Raw genomic sequence first — 17,409 nt, forward strand, 5'->3', positions numbered from 1 at the left:
ATGCTGTCTAGGTTTGTCATAGCTTTTCTTCCAAGGAGCCAAGCGTCTTAATTTCATGGTTGCAGTCACCATCTGCAGAATAAAGTCTCTCACTGTTCCCATTGTTTCCCCATGTATTTGCCATGAAGTGATGGGACCAGATTCCATGATCTTCATTTTTTGAATGTTGAGTCTTAAGCCAGCTTTTTCACTCTCCTCTTTCAGTTTCATCAAGAGGATATTTAGTTCCTCTTTGCTTTCTGCCATAAGGGTGGTGTCGTCTGCATATCTAAGGTTATTGATATTTCTCCCGGCAATCTTGATTCCAGCTTGTGCTTCATCCAGCCTAGCATTTCACATGATGTACTCTGCATATAAGTTAAATAAGCAGGGTGACAATATACAGCCTTGACATACTCCTTTCCCAATTTGGAACTCATCCGTTGTTCAATGTCTGGTTCTAACTGTAGCTTCTTGACTTGCATACAGATTTCACAGGAGGCAGATCAGGTGGTCTGGTATTCCCATCTCTTTCAGGATTTTCCAGAGTTTCTTGTGATCCACACAGTCAAAGGCTCTGTCATAGTCAATAAAGCAGAAGTAGATGTTTTTCTGGAACTCTCTTGCTTTTTATATGATCCAGTGCATGTTGGTAATTTGATCTCTGGTTCCTCTGCCTTTTCTAAATCCAGCTTGAGCATCTGGAAGTTCTTTGTTCACCTTGGGCATTTTTTCATTTTCTGAACATAATTTACTGTTTGTGAAGTTAATCAGAGAAAAGTTTCTTTTGGCTCTATTCCAGTAACTTGAAGTGAGACAGTATAAAGAAAACTTTATTTTCAGTGGCTTCAGGAAGGGATGTGCAGTGGAGAAAGATTTAGTGTGGAACTTGCCCCAGGTTAATTTACCACAAAATATTATGGTGCTTGAGGTACTAACAGTATCTCTGATTTTTTTTTTAAAGGGCATGCTTTATGAGAGCAGCCAATGTCTTTTGTGTGTTTAGTTTCAAGGATAAAGTTGTTAACAGTGGTTGTATTTTTTGTGTGGTAAAGAACATTGGGAAAACTTTGTGCTTCGTTGAAGACTGTATTTTTTTTTTTTTTGACCCAGCTGTGGGGTGGTCCCTGAGTCTTAACCCCTGGACAGCCAGGGAACTCCCCAGAGTACATTTAACAGTTGTCCAGTTAACAATTGTCCTCAATTGAAGAACTGTTTGCAATTTGGTCTATTTTGTGGTGGTCCTAAAATTTCAAAGCTAGCAAATTCTTATTATCTTTAGTTAATGGCTCTTTTTGCCCTTATTGTTCCCAGCAACTCACAGTGAATCCTGAGGACAGCCTTAAAACTTTACACTTTGGAGTTGTAGCTTTAAGCTTGTGACACCATATTCTTACATAATTGGATCCTGTTGTCTTCTGGTCTTTGCACTCAACTGACTCTGTGGAATAGGTTCCTGATTAAGACAACTTCAGTGGTAGACTGGCTTATTTATGTATACTTAGTGACTTCATTCTTGATCATCATAATGGGCTATGAATCTTCTGTTTAGAAATTAAAATAATTTAAAATGCCTTGAAAGCTGAGCGAAGCATTTAAGCAGCAGTTTGTATTACCTTCCCTGCTCCCACTTCCACAGATCCCTTCTTTTATCATTTTATGGCGAGATTACTGAAGTCACCTTTTTGCTTGGCTTCCCAGCATCTGTTTGCTTTCCCTCACTCCATTTAATAAAGGGATGTTAAGTTAATCTTTTAAAGTGAATTTTTATGGTTTTATTTTCTGTTGCTGCCTGTTGGATTAGAGCCCAGCTCCTCAGTGCTCCACTGAGCCTCACTGGCAGCTAGACCAGTTGTTCTTTTGTCACCCTCTCCTTACTGCTCCTCTAGTTGGTGGCCAGGTTTCTTTTTTATTGGTGGGCATCAGGACAGAGAAGCCTGGCATGCTGTGATTCATGGGGTCACACAGAGTCAGACACAGCTTAGCTACTGAACGACAGCAACCTGCCCCACTTGCTTTCAATTCTACCTTTGCTCTTTCGGAAAGCCCTTTCCGCTTTCTACTTCTCCCTCCTTAAGGCGTTCCTTGACCATTCTGTGCCAGGTACTGTTCTTTCTTCATCTCTGTAGGTTGTGGAGTTTAACAGTCTGCATCGCACTAAGTTAGTGTGCTTACTTTGAAATGCTTTGTAAGTGTATCACTTTGATTCCTGGTAGGTTTGTAATCTTTCCTTCAAGGCAAAGACTTCTTGTTATTTATTTATTTTACTATTTTTGTTACTTCCAGTAGTGGCTTCTGTGGTTTGTGCATTTCAGTGTAAGTTCAACTAATAGTTTACTTTTTGAAATCTGTAAGTACTTCAGATGCCAAACCTTTTGTTTTTTTTCAGTAGTCAGAAAAGCAGTACTGGTTTTCTGGATAGGAGAGAGATCAAATTACCACATATTGGCCAGGCCTAAGTGATTTGTGTAACTTCATCATTAGTTGTGGAGGTGTTATTAAAGGACATTAGATACAACTATTAGCAGTGCTTATTGTGATAAGAGTTTAATAACCCTGGAAAAATATTTTTTAAAAATCTGTTAATTTTATATACTGCAGTTATAATTATGCAAAAAATTAAACTTTTTTTTCTTAAAAGGAATATACTAGATTTTAACCAAAAGATGTTACCTATGAGACCATTAATATGGAAATTTGTTTTCACTAGTAGTCATCTTGCCATATAGGCTAAAACTTTTAAGTAGTAATTGCTAGATGTCAGATTATGATGCTGCCTAGTAGTAAAATGTGAGAAAAAGTTATAGCAGACATTGATTTTTCAACAATTTTTTATGACTTGAATAAAATGAAACTGTAAAAATGTTCATAAACATTTAAAAATAATCTTCGCATAGAAGTATTGAGTAACTGATGCAGGACACTTCTTTAATTAGTAGATATATAAGTGAGAAGTGAGAATTTAGAGGATCATATTCCTTAAACTTGAAAGCAAAACCACCATATTCTTTGTTTTTTTTAAAACCAAAGATTAAACCTGTGATTAAACCATTGAACATTTTCAACTTTCTTTATTTAAGCTACAGTTTTTAAAGTGGACTGAAAGTTACTATCTGCTTGCTTAAAAATATTTGAAGCATGTGGTCTGAGCTCTTTTAAAATTCCCACTAACTTTGGTCACTTTGAAATTATGTTGTAGCGAAATGTATCTGCTAAGAGAAAATGCCTTATTTGTAGTGAATTCTGTACCACTATCTCAGTTTTTATTAAAAATCAGTTCTAAATCATAATAAAAATGTATATTATAACAAGTCATCCATAATCCCACTACATCAACAAATACCTATTTCAGCTTTTATTTTTCTTTCCAATCTTGATCCAAAAGGGAAGGGTCCATGAAGAGAAGCAATCTTTACATGTATGATTTTGTATTTTGCTTTTAAAATTTAATGGGATTTTATAAATACTACATATAATCATGACAGCTATTGTGGGTGAGCGTACATTGTTGGATACAGCTGTACCTTACTGAACATTTAATTTGCTCCCAGCTTTTTTGCTTTTATTCTTTGAATGTGAAGCTTCCCCCCGCCCCTTTGAATTATTTAATGTTGATAAACTCAGGAATGAACATGACTTTTTTTTAACCTAGCTTTTAAATTTTTTATTTTAAAAAATTTTATTGAAGTGTAGTTGATTTACAGTGTTGTGTGTTAATTTCTGCTGAACAGCAAACTGATTCATTCGCACATGTACCCATACTCTTTTTCGTGTTCTTTTCCATTATGGTTTATCACAGGATATTGAATATAGTTCCCTGTGCTATACGGTAGGACCTTGTTGTTTACCCATCCTGTGATTATAACAGTTTGCATCTGCTGATCCCAAACTCCCAACTCATTACTTTCCCACCTTCGCCTCAATTCTTGGCAACCACACATCTGTTCTCCATATCAGTAAGTCTGCAGTTTGATAGATAGTTCATTTTTACCGTATTTGGATTCCACATGTAAATGATAACGTATATGGTATTTATCTTTCTTTTTCTGACTTCATTTAGTATGGTTATCTCTAGGCCCATCTGTGTTGCTGCAGGTAGTCGTATTTTACTCTTTTCATTGAATGTATATATCACAGCTTCTTTATGGACATTTCGGTTGTTTCCATGACTTGGCTGTTGTAGATAGTGGTGCTTATGAACATAGGGGTGCATTATCTTTTTGGATTATGCCCCGTTTTGTTTGGATATATGCCCAGGAGTGGAATTGCTGGGTCATATGGCAGCTCTAGTTTTTAAAGAAAGCTCCATATTGTTTTCCATAGTGGCTGCAACAATTTACATTTCCACCAACAATGTAGGAGGTGAACACAACTCCTAATGTACAATCCTTTCCAAAAGAATGGTCCTGACAGTGAATGGAGGTATGTACAAGGCTTTTTCTTTATGCCTTGTAAAGGATATTGATTTATTCTGTTATATGTAAACCATTTTGTGTTAAAACTTCAGTAATAAAGCTTTATGTGTATAATATAAAGTATTATGAACTATCTCACTACATTTCCCAACAACCCTCTTGGTATGGAGGGCCAGGAAGCCCCTTAGGGCATTAATATTTTTGAGAATGGTTTTCTGAAAATTACAGTTATCACAGTCAGAGCTATTGGTTTACCAACAGTACTTCTTTACTGCCATCAGTGCTGAGTGGTCCTTTTCTCTGAGTTGATGTCAAATTCTTTTAATGTAATGAGAATATTTACCAAGAGATTAAACAATTTTGGAGGGGGCTATATCTTACCAGCTAGTTAAAATATGAGGTATTTGATTCCTGTATTGGCTACATTCCAGGGAAACTAAGCTTGTGTGGGAAGTTTGCATTGCCACATGAGATGATCAAACCTGGTCATGCCTTTGGGGCTGTAGCAGCCTGTACTCTTTAAGAAGCCAAATTTCTGCTTTGAGAGAGAGCTCTGTGTACCGTAGTGTGTAAGTAGTTACCTATTTTATTTCTCTTGAGTACAGCATACTTAATGGAGTTTCCCTCTGTTCAGGTATTAGTGGTGGTATGGTCAAACACATCCAGTCCTTAATAATCAGCTTGCTTCTTAGTTTCTGCAAAGCTGTAATCATGGTTCTTGCAGTGTTTTTGTTAGGGCTCTTAATTTTACAGGATTTACACTGAAGTGGGCTGGGTGATGTTGTGCTCACATTTGTGAGTTGTATACACAGGGGCATCTCACTGGCTTTGCCATTAGTAGTGTGAAGTCTATTAGTTACTATTTTGTTATTAAATAATATTAACAGCTAACTCTTTGACTGGTTACTCTTGAGTTTTGCCTTGTTCCATGCTATAACATTCAATGTTTGTAACAGTTCATTTTATCAGTGACAAAACTGAGACCTAGATGAATAAATTCAACACAGTTGGAACATGAAGCCATTTTTATTTGTCTGGTTTTAAAAATGATTTCAGAGTAGTTGTGTGTGCTTTACCCACTATATTACTTCTTAAAATAAGAAGCCTGGAGGTTTTTGATGTTCTTAGCCTTTTAGAACACTTTTGTTTAAAGGGCTGTTGGTAGGGGTTAATGTGATGGTCGATTATGCAAGTGTGTCTTTGTGTATTGTCTTTTTTTTTTTTTTTAAAGTGTTTCCAAACAAAATTTATAGAGGTTTCCCAAGTGCCTGACATTGCTTATAAACCAGTGGTGCTTGGTTTCTACTTTCTTCTTGAGAAGCCGCATGAATAAGCTTACTGATTTCTTGACTCTTCTTAAGTCTTTTCTTTTACAAACCTGTAGTTCAAGCTGGGATTAAAGAGTGTGTGTGCTTTTCTTCTTAAGACTGAAGAGCAGATGCTATTGGAGGGGCAGTTAGGAATCCTACATAACGGGACAGTAAAGGAAGAGCACAAGGCCTGTGGTATTGCTGTTGTCAGATGGTAGGGCCTCCCAAGCCCTGGTTCTCAATTGGTGTGTCTTAAAGGGGATGTACTAATTTCGAGCTGATTGGAGTATAGAACTGACCTGTACTAACTAGAACTGCAAGAGATGAGTATATGAAAACTAAAATGCTGTTTACTAATTTATAAAGAGAGAGCAGTTCTCAAGTGGATCAGCATGTTTGGCTGTAGGCGGAAACAAAGTTCTCTTAAGAAGTTTGCTTGGTAAGCAGAGTCTGAGCCAGGGAACTTGGAAGTTTTTAGTGGCTACTGTACCCACACTGCTGTCTCGTCTGATGCACTACTTGCTTTTATAAGGACAGACTTGTTTGTGCGTCCTATTGGCTCTCCCTCAACTTGGGTACTGGACAAGACTGCCTTCTTCATCTGACTCCCTGGCTCTACTTTTCTTTTGTTGGACCAATTCCTAATTCCCTTATCTTCCTTTAGAATTGTCAAATCTTTTAATCCTCTTACTGCTTAATCTTTCTTTAAATTGAATTCTGTAAACTTCTGCTGTGATCTGTTCTTTGTTCCTGTCAGAGAGCAGTCTTTATTTTCAAGTTCTTGATGGGGTAAGCAGGAACCATCTTTTTCATAGACTAGTTGCATTTCAATGTTTGGTAATTGAATTTAGGTGTGGCTTATGTGAAGTTTTAATGGACATGAATTAAACTCAATGGATATAAATCTGAGCAAACTGGGAGATAGTGGAGGACAACCTGGCATGCTTCAATCCATGAGGCCCCAAAGGATACAACTTAGTGACTGAATGATGGCAGCAAGAAGTGAAGGTTTGCAGGTTGGCGAACCTGGATGCTTTAGCCTGTGCCATGGATGATGTTGGGGATTCCCTGGTGGCTCAGACGGTAAAGCATCTGCCCGCAGTGTGGAAGGCCCAGGTTTGATCCCCGGATCGGGAAGATCCCCTGGAGAAGGAAATGGCAATCCACTCCAGTACTCTTGCCTAGAAAATTCCATGGATGGAGGAGCCTGGTGGGCTACAGTTCATGGGGTCGCAAAGAGTTGGATGTGACTGAGCGACTTCACTTACTTATGGATGATGTTAACCTTTAGAGGGCTTGAATCTTAATTTGAAATAATTGGATACTCATCATCACCTTGTTTTATATTCAGTAGATTACAGCTCCTTTTAGTATGATCAGGTTCAAACAGTGTCTTTGCTTTAGATGACTCCTGGTTTTGTGATTGCTACTAATTCTCAGTAAGCTTAACGTATCTAAGTCCATTTAATTTTGCAGAATTAAAAACAGTAATTTTTTCTTTTTATTACAGAAGGGCTATAAGACAAAGTGAAACAAATTTTTTCAAAATCAAAAAATATTAGAAGTAGAACAAGACTTGCTTCTTGAAAACAAAATCTTAAAGATATTTTAAATGTAAGAAAACCCTTGTGTATTATTCACAGCTATATTAGTTACCTATTGCTGCTTACTAAATTACCCCAAAATTTAGTGGCTCAAAATAGGATCCTAGTCATGACTTTGCAAGATTCTCTATTTCAGGGTCCCTGACAAGCTGTAGTCAAGATTTCAGTCCCAGCTGGGGCTACAGTCATCTCAAAGTCCCAACTGGGAAAGGAACTGCTTCCAAGCTCACTCACGTGATTGATATCAGGATTAAGTTTCTTGCTGGTTGTTAGACTGAGGACCTCGGTTCCTAACGAATTGATGTCCAGTGACCTCTCTTGGTTCCTTGCCATATGTGTCTGTCTATTGGGCAGCTCACGATATAGCAGCTAGTTTTATTAAATTGAGAAGGAGCAAGGGTGAGAGAGGAGCAGAAACAAGATAGAAGTCAGTATCTTAAGTCTTGAAAGCAACACTCCCATCATTTTTGCTTTGTATTGTTGCTTAGGAGCAAGTCACTAGGTTCAGCCCACAGTCAAAAGGAAGAGGGGGAGTCACATGAGGGGCTGATTACCTAGAGGCAGAGACTTTAGGAGAATTGACTTGTTATTGCCTTCCTCTGCTGCTTTCTTTTTCTTTATCTCTTACAGACTTTCCTTTTCATTCCCTGCCATTTTTATTAGTAATAAGTTAATTGATCTTCTTGGCTACTTTGCCAGATCGTACGGGGTTTTAGTACTTTTGGGACTGCTCCTAGCACGTCTTCAGGATTTATATTTGTAGATACTGTTCGTGGTGGGAGACACCATTTCCTCTTAGTATCTGCCTGGAGTCTTGAATTTTTTAATATGTACACATTGTGTGCATTGTACTACATCATTTTATATAAAGGACTTGAGCATTTGAGAATTTCAGTATCCAAGGAGGCTCCTGGAACCAATCCTGCATGAATACCAAGGGGCAACTATATCCCTTTGAGATTTGTTGCATCTGTTACCACTTTGAAATACAGTCTCCGATTTTTAGTACCTTTCTACATGTTTCTTGTATTATTGTTTCCTTCTGAGAGAAGTTGACCTGAAAGTGGCTCACTTTATGTGGACCTGCTTTTACTGGCTTTGCATGTTATAACAACCTGGCAAGCTGCAGTGAAAGAAGGCAGGGTCTTAGAAGTCATGTTTGAAGCCTTGAGTTCAGGGCTGCTGCTTTCAGTAAGCAGTTTGACAAATTACGGAAAGACTATGTTTGCACATGGAGGCCGGTGCTGGGAGAAGCTTGAGTTTTGAGTAAAGGTTTCCAAATTTGTGTCAAGAGGGATGAGCAGTGTAATGAATGTATTTCATCACCTTTGCTCTCTTTCCAATATGTGAGACTAAAGTTAACCGACTGATGAAGTGTCCCTTGTGCTGACGTTCTTTTGGTGCACAGAGAAGTTGATGCAAACTCTTGTTTGCTCACACTTCGTACAAAATACAGGAGAAAGATCTAATAGGGTTAGAAAGATCTAACCAACAGGGAAAGAAATTCTATTTGTAGTCTTATGAGAGGGCATTTTTGAAATTAAGAGAAGAAAAAGAAGTTTAAAAACAAGAATTCTTGAGTTGTGCATGGGTAGTGCATGTTAATTTTCACTGTCCCTTCTGTGGTTTACAGCTGTTTTGCCTTGGTGTAATGCCACTGAATACATTTATTAAGAACCTCCTTTGTGGTGGACATTGTGTTAGGTGCATATCTACAATATCTCTAATCATCACAGCATCCTGAAAAATATCTCCTTCATTAGTACAAAGAAAATGAGGCCCAGGGCAGTCCTGCATTTTGTCCTAGGACACGTTGAAGTTGTTTAGTCTAGGGCTTCCTGACTCCATTGCTTAGCTATGGTCTAGGCTCTTGCTCCCACCTGTCCTCATTGTCTTTCAAATTAACAGACTAGCTGTGTCCTTGTTTCTTTGAGAGAATGAACCCTAGAGGCACACTAGGAATTGACTGCTTATAACTGCTCATCATCAAGTAAACCAGTGCCTCTGTGCAATTAAATGTCAGACCAAAATAGGTCTTTTTTTCATGACCTTGTTGGACCAGGAAACAGTGTTAGGGCCTGAAAAATAAGTGGGAAACTGCTTTGGTTCAGGTAGTAACCCATGTCTACCATATAGTTTCATAGAACTCAAATAAATTGATGCTGAGAAACCCAGAAATTGGATTGGAAAGCTGAGATGCATTTTAGTGAGAGCAGAGTTGAGCTGTTTCTCCTTATCATTGGGTTATAGGTTATACATAGGAAAAGTAAACCTTAATCATCAAGGAGGAGAGCAAATGTTTTGTACTCTCTGCTTTTCTATTCTCTTCCTCTGAGAAATTCAGCTCTTCAGGTGTGTTGTTTTATGCTCAAAAGCAATGGTGAAGTATTATCTCAAACTTCTGAGTTTCTTGTCTGACCAGTAGCAGCTGAAGTGAAAACATAGACTAAATAAGAAGGACATTTTATTAGTGAGTAAAGCTGATGAAGAATAATGGGATAGTAATGGAAATTTACTTTGTAGCTTGGGTCACTAATGCTTTGATCTTGTGCAGAACTGTACTGTGTTTTGCTTGAAGGGTGGTTGGCATTTCTTTGGTTAAAGCTAATTTAAAGCTAGTGATGCCTGCATTTCTAGGAAGTATGAAATGTTTTGTGAAGTCACTTTAATGGCATTACTAAGTATTCTTAAGATTAACTGAGGTTAGGAGATTTTAATTTCCCTTTCAGTAATGGGGGAATAACTGATCTGTCTTTCCAAAATCTTGGAATAGGTTAATGTTGTGGTTAGGAAGTGTTTTTTTTTTTGTTGTTGATTTTTGTTTGTTTTAATTTTTTCTTTGTGGTATTGAAAATGTTTTGCTTAAACAGAATCTCTGTGTATGAAGGAGGTAAATTTTGCCTCTCTTGTTCCATAGCTGGTGTCTGAGTTAATGCCCAAGCTTGAGTAACTTTGTAGGGTCAGTTAGTGTAAATGTAGGCAGAAGTAGCCTTTTCAATAGTTGTAGGTACTTTTCTTTTTCAGTAAGAATCTTCTTAGTGAGCAATTAGCTGATAAGTCTAATATGAGTCCCCCTCCTTCCCCCCTTAAAAATCTTGGCATAGATTAAGTGAATAATTCCAGATGTTTAAGCTGAGCCTCTATTGTGATGGGTTGATCTGTAGCCCTGCTTGCATTAGGCCTCTTTGTGACTTTTACCAAAGATAAAGCAGTGCTCTGAGGACAGTCTGCAGAGTCAGAACACTGTAATTAAAGACCTTCAGGGCACGTGAGCATCTTCAGTACCCTTGTCTAAAAGAAAGTGTTGACTGCTGTACTTTCATCCTTTATGAATTCTTTAAAAGCATCTATTATTTTTAATTTGCAGCAGCTCTTGCCAGGTAAAAAGTTTTGGGAAACAGATGAATCCAGCAAAGATGGACCAAAAGGAATATTCCTGGGTGATCAATGGCGAGACAGTGCCTGGGGAACATCAGGTAATCTAGATCTAGCATCTGTACTGTGATTTATGCCTGTCTTAGAGCTCCTTTCCTCAGCAATTGGCAAGTCATGAATTTTACATCAGTGACATAAGCATGTCAAGCAGTGTCCTGTCCTGTAGTATAATTGCCGTGAAGGAGCTTATATGATGTAATTTATTAAAACATAATTAATGCAAAATCAAATCTTCAATATTTTTGCTGAAGTGCTAGCCACAGGGGAATGGTCTTAGTTGAAATGACTGTAATTTCAGCTACAACTTCTTGTTCTGTACTGCTGTCAGCATACTTGGAATTAGAAAATCCATGCCTGCCATTTGAAGTTCATGTTTCTTTCTCCTCCCATTGCCCCTGTGTACTGTGTATGGGGTGATCTATCTAAAAATGTGGTTGGGGCCAAATAAGTCACTGGGCATGGATGGATTTCTGACTGACTACCCCTGAAGAGAGAGATGGGGAGAACTTGAAGAGGCAGCCACACTGACAGCAGAAAGAAATGACAGATGATGGGGAGGAAGGAGTCAGAACATTCAAAAGCTGGTGTGCTGTGTTGCAGCGCAATGTAAGAATGGAACCTCAGATGACAGTGGTCATCAGAAAAGATCAGATTATGTTGTTATTTTAAAAAGGGCAGTAAAATCACATTTCCTTTTAGTGACATCACCAATAAAATATATTAAAAAGGAATTCTGCTACTTGAAAGGGGTAAACATTAATTTGTCCACTCAGCTAGATAAACCAGTTATGTGAACTACTGTATTGCTCTCCTGGATATATGAAGGGTGTGTTCTGTTTCATTAGCTTATGTAGAATATTATACTTAGGGAAAACACAGTAGGACATTTTGGCTCAATTTACCATGACAGGTTTCCTGATTCCCAGTCATTGGTTTATCCATGAGACATCGCTCGTAATTTGTTTGAGCCTCTGGCTGCACTGTATCATGCTTGTGTATCTTTTTTGTAGATCATTCAGTTTCCCAGCCAATCATGGTGCAGAGAAGACCTGGTCAGAGTTTCCATGTGAACAGTGAGGTCAATTCTGTACTGTCCCCACGGTCGGAGAGTGGGGGACTAGGCGTTAGCATGGTGGAGTATGTATTGAGCTCATCCCCGGGCGATTCCTGTCTAAGAAAAGGAGGATTTGTAAGTTGGCTTGAGGAACTTGTTCCTATCTCTCTCTCTCTTTCCCCTTACCCCTAAAGAAAAACATGCCTGTTTAGTTTCCTTAGATATTCACAGCACTAATGGCAGAGTTTTTAAGAACACTTCTATTGCAATTAGATCTCAGCAAACACAGCAGGAGATATGACTAAACTTTTTAAAAATAGAGAAATGATGTTTTTTTGGGACTCATTTATAGTAATGTGAGGTAACAACTGAAATCTAGGTCTCAGTTCATTGGTCCTCCAGAAAACACACAAAAAGAGAAGGAATTAACACAAAGCTGAAAGCGGATGTCAATAGGGAATAGATCTGAGAGCAGTGATTTGCCAATACCTAAGGGTCCTTAAAATGGATCGGATAATGTGGGTTCATTCTTGTTTTTGCTAGCTAAGCTTTAATTATGAAATGATCATTGGCCCTCTTTGAATAACTTTGCTTCTCGTACCCAGTCTATCAGGAAATCAGAAGTTCTGTTAATTCTGTGTTGCAAATTTTTTCAGATTCATCACCATTGACTTCTCTGATGCTAAATTCTAGGCAAAGCAGCATCTCTGTAGCCTCTTCCCTTTTTAAGTCTTAGGTAGTCTTCCTCAAGCATCTTCGATAGCCTTTCTCAAGACTAGTTCTTTCTTATACCATTGACTTTATATATCTAAAAGTCTTAAGATGCATTTCTGTTTGAATCTTCCTCATTTTGTGTTCTTTGACTGGTTTTATATTCCAAGTCATAGCTAGGAAGATCACAAAAGGCACCCTAACTCTTTCTTCCTTACTTTTCTCTTGACTCAAACATGTTTTATACCTTTTCAAAGCACTGTCTCCCTGAAGTCTTTATGGGCTAATACTTCTATTGGCAATCATTTTAAGAGACCTTCTTTCCCTTAAGTCATACTAATAATTTTACCTTTATAATGTCTTGCATTCTATTATCTTAGTAGCATTTATTAGTATTTTTATCATTAGACATCTGTTGCTAGGTATCCGAGGCTTGGTTCTATTTTCCCAGTTCCACTTGAAACTAGTGTCAGCAGCAGTGCATATTTGGTGCAGCTTTCTCAGGGTCAAGTTCAGTTCTTTAACATGTTAGTGGACACTAAATGAATGGTTGTTGACTTGGTCGTCAGTTAACAGGTGGCATCCAAGGTAACCAGAATCCACCTGGAGTTAACTTTATTCTACTCATGTCAAAGGTAGTGCTTCAATGGACATTGATACTTGACATGTGGCTGGAGCTTTTGATTCTACCGGAAAAAAAAAAAGAGTGGGGCAGGGGGAGTGAAATGAGCTTATTTAAGAGGCTGGTTTGAATTTCTCCCAGCTCTACACCTAGAAGTTTGGTTTGAGGAATTAAGCCAGAACAGGATCATTCATTTTTATAATAACATTTGGGAAGAGCAAGGGACCAAACTGGGGCTTTTGTCTTGATTCTTGCATACTAGCTGTTCCAAAGTTGACCTGATTAACTTCTCGGTCTTTTGACCCTGCAGAGACATAGGTTCCGTGGCTCATAGGTCAGATTGGAAAATACTGCTTGTATTTGAACCTTCCCAAGAGGCTTTTTGGGAAGAATAAGATCTACCATTTGGATGTGAGGAATGGGATCAGGCAAAATGATCATTTGCATGTTGTCTCATGGGAAGAAGAGTGTTACTTCTTCTCTTCTTTCAGCTTATCCCCAGCTCACCTCTTTTTCTTACCTCTCACACTTTGCTCAGAGGAAGTGCTGCCTTCTAACTTCTGCCTATGTTGTGGTTTAGTTGGTAAGTTGGATCTGACTCTTCTTCAACCCCATGGACTGTAGCCCACTAGGCTTCTCTGTCCTTGGGATTTTCCAGGCAAGAGTACTGGCGTGGGTTGCCATTTCCTTCTCCAGGGAGTCTTTCCGACTCAGGGATTGAACCCACATCTCCTGCAAGTCTTCTGCATTGGCAGGTGCGTTCTTTACCACTGAGCCATCAGGGAAGCACAACTGCCGCCTATAACTTTTAGTTATTTACTATAGGAGAAAAGTCACAGCTAAGTCATTACTGTGGTGAACTGGAACCTCTGAGATTCTTGCCATGAATTCTCTATCATGTGTGGACAGCTTCTAAGTCTTGGACATTAGCCACCAGACACGTGCCTGGGTTACTGTTACGTTTGTGAAAGTGAAAGTCACTCAGTCGTCTTCAACTCTTTACGACCCCATGGACTTCCATGGAATTCTCCAGGACAGAATACTGCAGTGGCTAGCTTTTCCCTTCTCAACCCAGGGATTGAACCCAGGTCTCCCACATTGCAGGTGGATTCTTTACCAGCTGAGCCAAAAGGGAAGCCCAAGAATACTGGAGTGGGTATCCACTATCCAGTGGAAGCCTGTCCCTTCTCCAGCGGATCTTCCCGACCCAGGAATCAAACCGGAGTCTCCTGCATTGCAGGTGGATTCTTTACCAACTGAGTTATGTGTGAAGCCGTGAAGTTTGTAGGAAGCAGAAAAATAATTAGAAGTAGGAGAAAGATAAAACACTGTGGCCGATTTACTATTATTTTTTTCCTTTTTAAACAATTATTTTATTAGTTAATCTGTGATGAAGCTGTGTCTTTTGTATTCCATATCTTTATTTGAGTTTGTAAAGATGGCTTCTGTCCTTACTTGTCTTGAGAGATTGGTGATTTCTAGCTCTTTTGTAGTATTGTTACCAGGGGAAGTTAAGACCTCAGGATAGAGGTCAGAAAATTGAATTCTCTAAAAAGCATCTACTGAGTTTCTGAAGTTTGCATAAAGATAAATGAAAATTCTCCAAATCTGTATTCCAGTTTCTCAGAAGGGAGGTTGTGTGTAATGAAACGTTATCCTGTATTTTGACTTGAGTTGCACCTAAATGGTGATACAGGAAGACTGACCAGTGACGTCAGTCCATCACTTTGGCACATCTAATCTTATGGTGGATGGAGAACTGGGATCAGTGACCTGCTTTATCAGGTTTTTGGTTGTTTCCTGCTGATCTTGTGCTTCTCTTGGTTTTGCTGTCTGTCTGTTGGTTAAGGTGACATTTAACCACAGCTCTGGTCATGGAAACCTGAATCACTTTTTGGTTGTCGTGGTATGCATACATCTGGAAAGAGGTGAGCCTTTTTTTATTTTTAAGTAAAAATCTATTTTGTCTTTTACAGCGTTGAGTTCAGAGACCAAGGAAGACAGAATATCTGCTTCTAGTAGATAGTTTTTCTAAAGAGTAGTCATTGGTGGTTTATGGATTAGAGCATTCAGATGTTTTTCTTTTTAGGTGATCATACCAGCATTTCTTCGGGTTAGCCTCAGAGAAGCTCCATTTTAAACCCCCAAGAGCTAAAAACACCATCCCTAATGGCATAATGAATGTACACCTCAAATCAAGTACTAAGGGTCTATTCTCAGATAACTGACAACAGATAAGCCAGACTCTGATGAATTGCTCAGTTAAAGGGGTTTAGAACTAAAGTAATTACATTGGTTTTCCATTTTCAGTAAAGTTGTTTTATGGTTAAAGCTTGAATGAAGGTATTTAACCCTGTCTAGCTTCCCTGAGCCTTTCTTAAGTTCATTTCAAATGTAAAAATGGACTCAGTCATTTTGGCTTTTGTGATAAGAGTGCTTGCAGGCTGATGATAAGAATCCGACAGCAGTGTTTTATTCTCAGCACCCACTGGAAATTTTTGGTAGTATTCCAAGTATGAGTCAGGAACTTCAGGGTAGCAGTTTTCAGAATAATGGGAAAATTCAGAATACCAGTTAAGTCAGAGTCAGGTTTTTAAATTTGATTTATTTCCTTTATTCCTGGGTAAAGACATCCCCTTACTCGCCCGCTCAAAACACCCCGAAATAAAGCATGGTTCTGGATGGTTATAAAGTCATATGTATTTACTGTGTTTTTAGGCATTGGGTGAAAAGATTTTTAGAAAAAAAACCAAACATATTGGGAAGACCTTTCTGCTTGTTTGTAGAGAGGTCACGTGCACACTCACAGCAGTTCACTCAGATCACAGAGCTGGTGGCCTGGAGGTCACGTGCACACTCACAGCAGTTCACTCAGATCACAGAGCTGGTGGCCTGGAGGTCACATGCACACTCAGAGCAGTTCACTCAGATCACAGAGCTGGTGGCCTGGAGGTCACGTGCACACTCACAGCAACTCACTCAGATCACAGGACTGGGCGGCTCACTGTCCTAGGTGCCAGTGCATTTATTTCAGACGGTCAGTGTGGTTTCAGTCGATTTTGCTTAAACCTTTGTGTAGTGTAATGCAGGGACTTGAGTCTTAACCGGACCTTGATTTCTTCATTTGCAGAAAGTCTAATTCATATGGCTATGTAGTATATAATACATGAAAATACTTTGTAAGTCTTATAAAGTCTTGGGCTACATAGTCCTTGGGCCAGTAGCATTATTGGCATCTGGGAGCTTATTAGAACTGACAACTCTGAGACTCAACTCCAGACTATTGAATCAAAGTCTGCAGTTTGATATGACCCACAGATGATTTATATACAATTAAAGTGTCATAAATACTGATAATATAGTTTTATTGGGAGATTTCAATTCAGAAACTTTTATCTCAGGAGGAGCCCCTTCAGACTTGAGCTTCCCTTGAACAAGAAATCTTTGTACTCTGCTTTGCAATGTCAAGCTTTTAGACACTGACTAAATAAAAAGTTAAAAAAAGCCATGCAACTTTCAGAAAACCTTTTATGGTTTTCATCTCTTTTTCCTGCTGGGTTTGGTGGTAGTACAACAGAGGGGAACACTTCTCTTATTTTTTTGCACACCAGGAATTGGGTGGTCATACACACAGTGCATGGTATATTCCATGCTCCACTGTTTGTAAATTGCATACCTCTCAACTTCTGTTCATTTTGAAATTGGATATGTTTTAATTGCCATTGTTTCCTTTTTAGCAGCACATAAGATGATGGTATGTCTTATAAATTGATGGTGCCTCAGATTTAATCAAAGGTAATAATAGGTGGTGGAGCTTCTCTGGTGGCTCAGTGTTAAAGAATCTGCCTGCCAACACAGGAGGCATAGGTTCGATCCCTGGATTGGGAAGATCTCTTGGCGGAGGAAATGGTAACCCACTCCAGTATTCTTACCTGGGAAATCCCATTGACAGAGGAGACTGATGGGCTGCAGTCCCTAGGGTTGTGAAGAGTCAGAGATGACACACACGCACACGCACACACACACACACACACACACACACACACACACACACACACTAGTTGTTGGCTTGATTGTGTATAGATATTTCAGAGAAGTTACTGGGACAGAGGGGTTAATGATGAAAGCCATAGTCTTTCCGGGGGGAAACATCAGGTATCAAGCAAGTTTGAAGCTTTAGGGGTATTGGAGGTGAGTGAGACTGTTTGTGTCTGAGAAAGGTAGTGGGCAAAATTGGATAAAATATTTTAAAGAATCTTTTAAAAGGAATTGCACAGTC

At 38.8% G+C, this 17,409-nt stretch overlaps 1 protein-coding gene across 22 annotated transcripts in view; it reads left to right on the top strand.

The window, feature by feature from the left end:
• The window catches only part of PUM1 (pumilio RNA binding family member 1), a 125,954-nt gene that overhangs the window by 45,069 nt on the left and 63,476 nt on the right, over nucleotides 1-17,409 (top strand). For 16 of the 22 annotated variants that reach the window (XM_027517892.1, XM_027517920.1, XM_027517964.1 and 13 more), the window contains exons 4-5: nucleotides 10,676-10,784; nucleotides 11,754-11,932. The exons of 5 other annotated variants lie outside the window; for them this stretch is intronic. In XM_027517892.1, coding sequence (XP_027373693.1) covers nucleotides 10,676-10,784; nucleotides 11,754-11,932 — 288 coding nt within the window. The remainder of the gene's footprint in view (nucleotides 1-10,675; nucleotides 10,785-11,753; nucleotides 11,933-17,409) is intronic. One more of the 22 variants, XM_027517910.1, reaches the window with a different exon arrangement.

Source organism: Bos indicus x Bos taurus, chromosome 2 (genome assembly GCF_003369695.1).
Source record: "Bos indicus x Bos taurus breed Angus x Brahman F1 hybrid chromosome 2, Bos_hybrid_MaternalHap_v2.0, whole genome shotgun sequence".
Classification (NCBI taxonomy): Eukaryota; Metazoa; Chordata; class Mammalia; order Artiodactyla; family Bovidae; genus Bos; species Bos indicus x Bos taurus.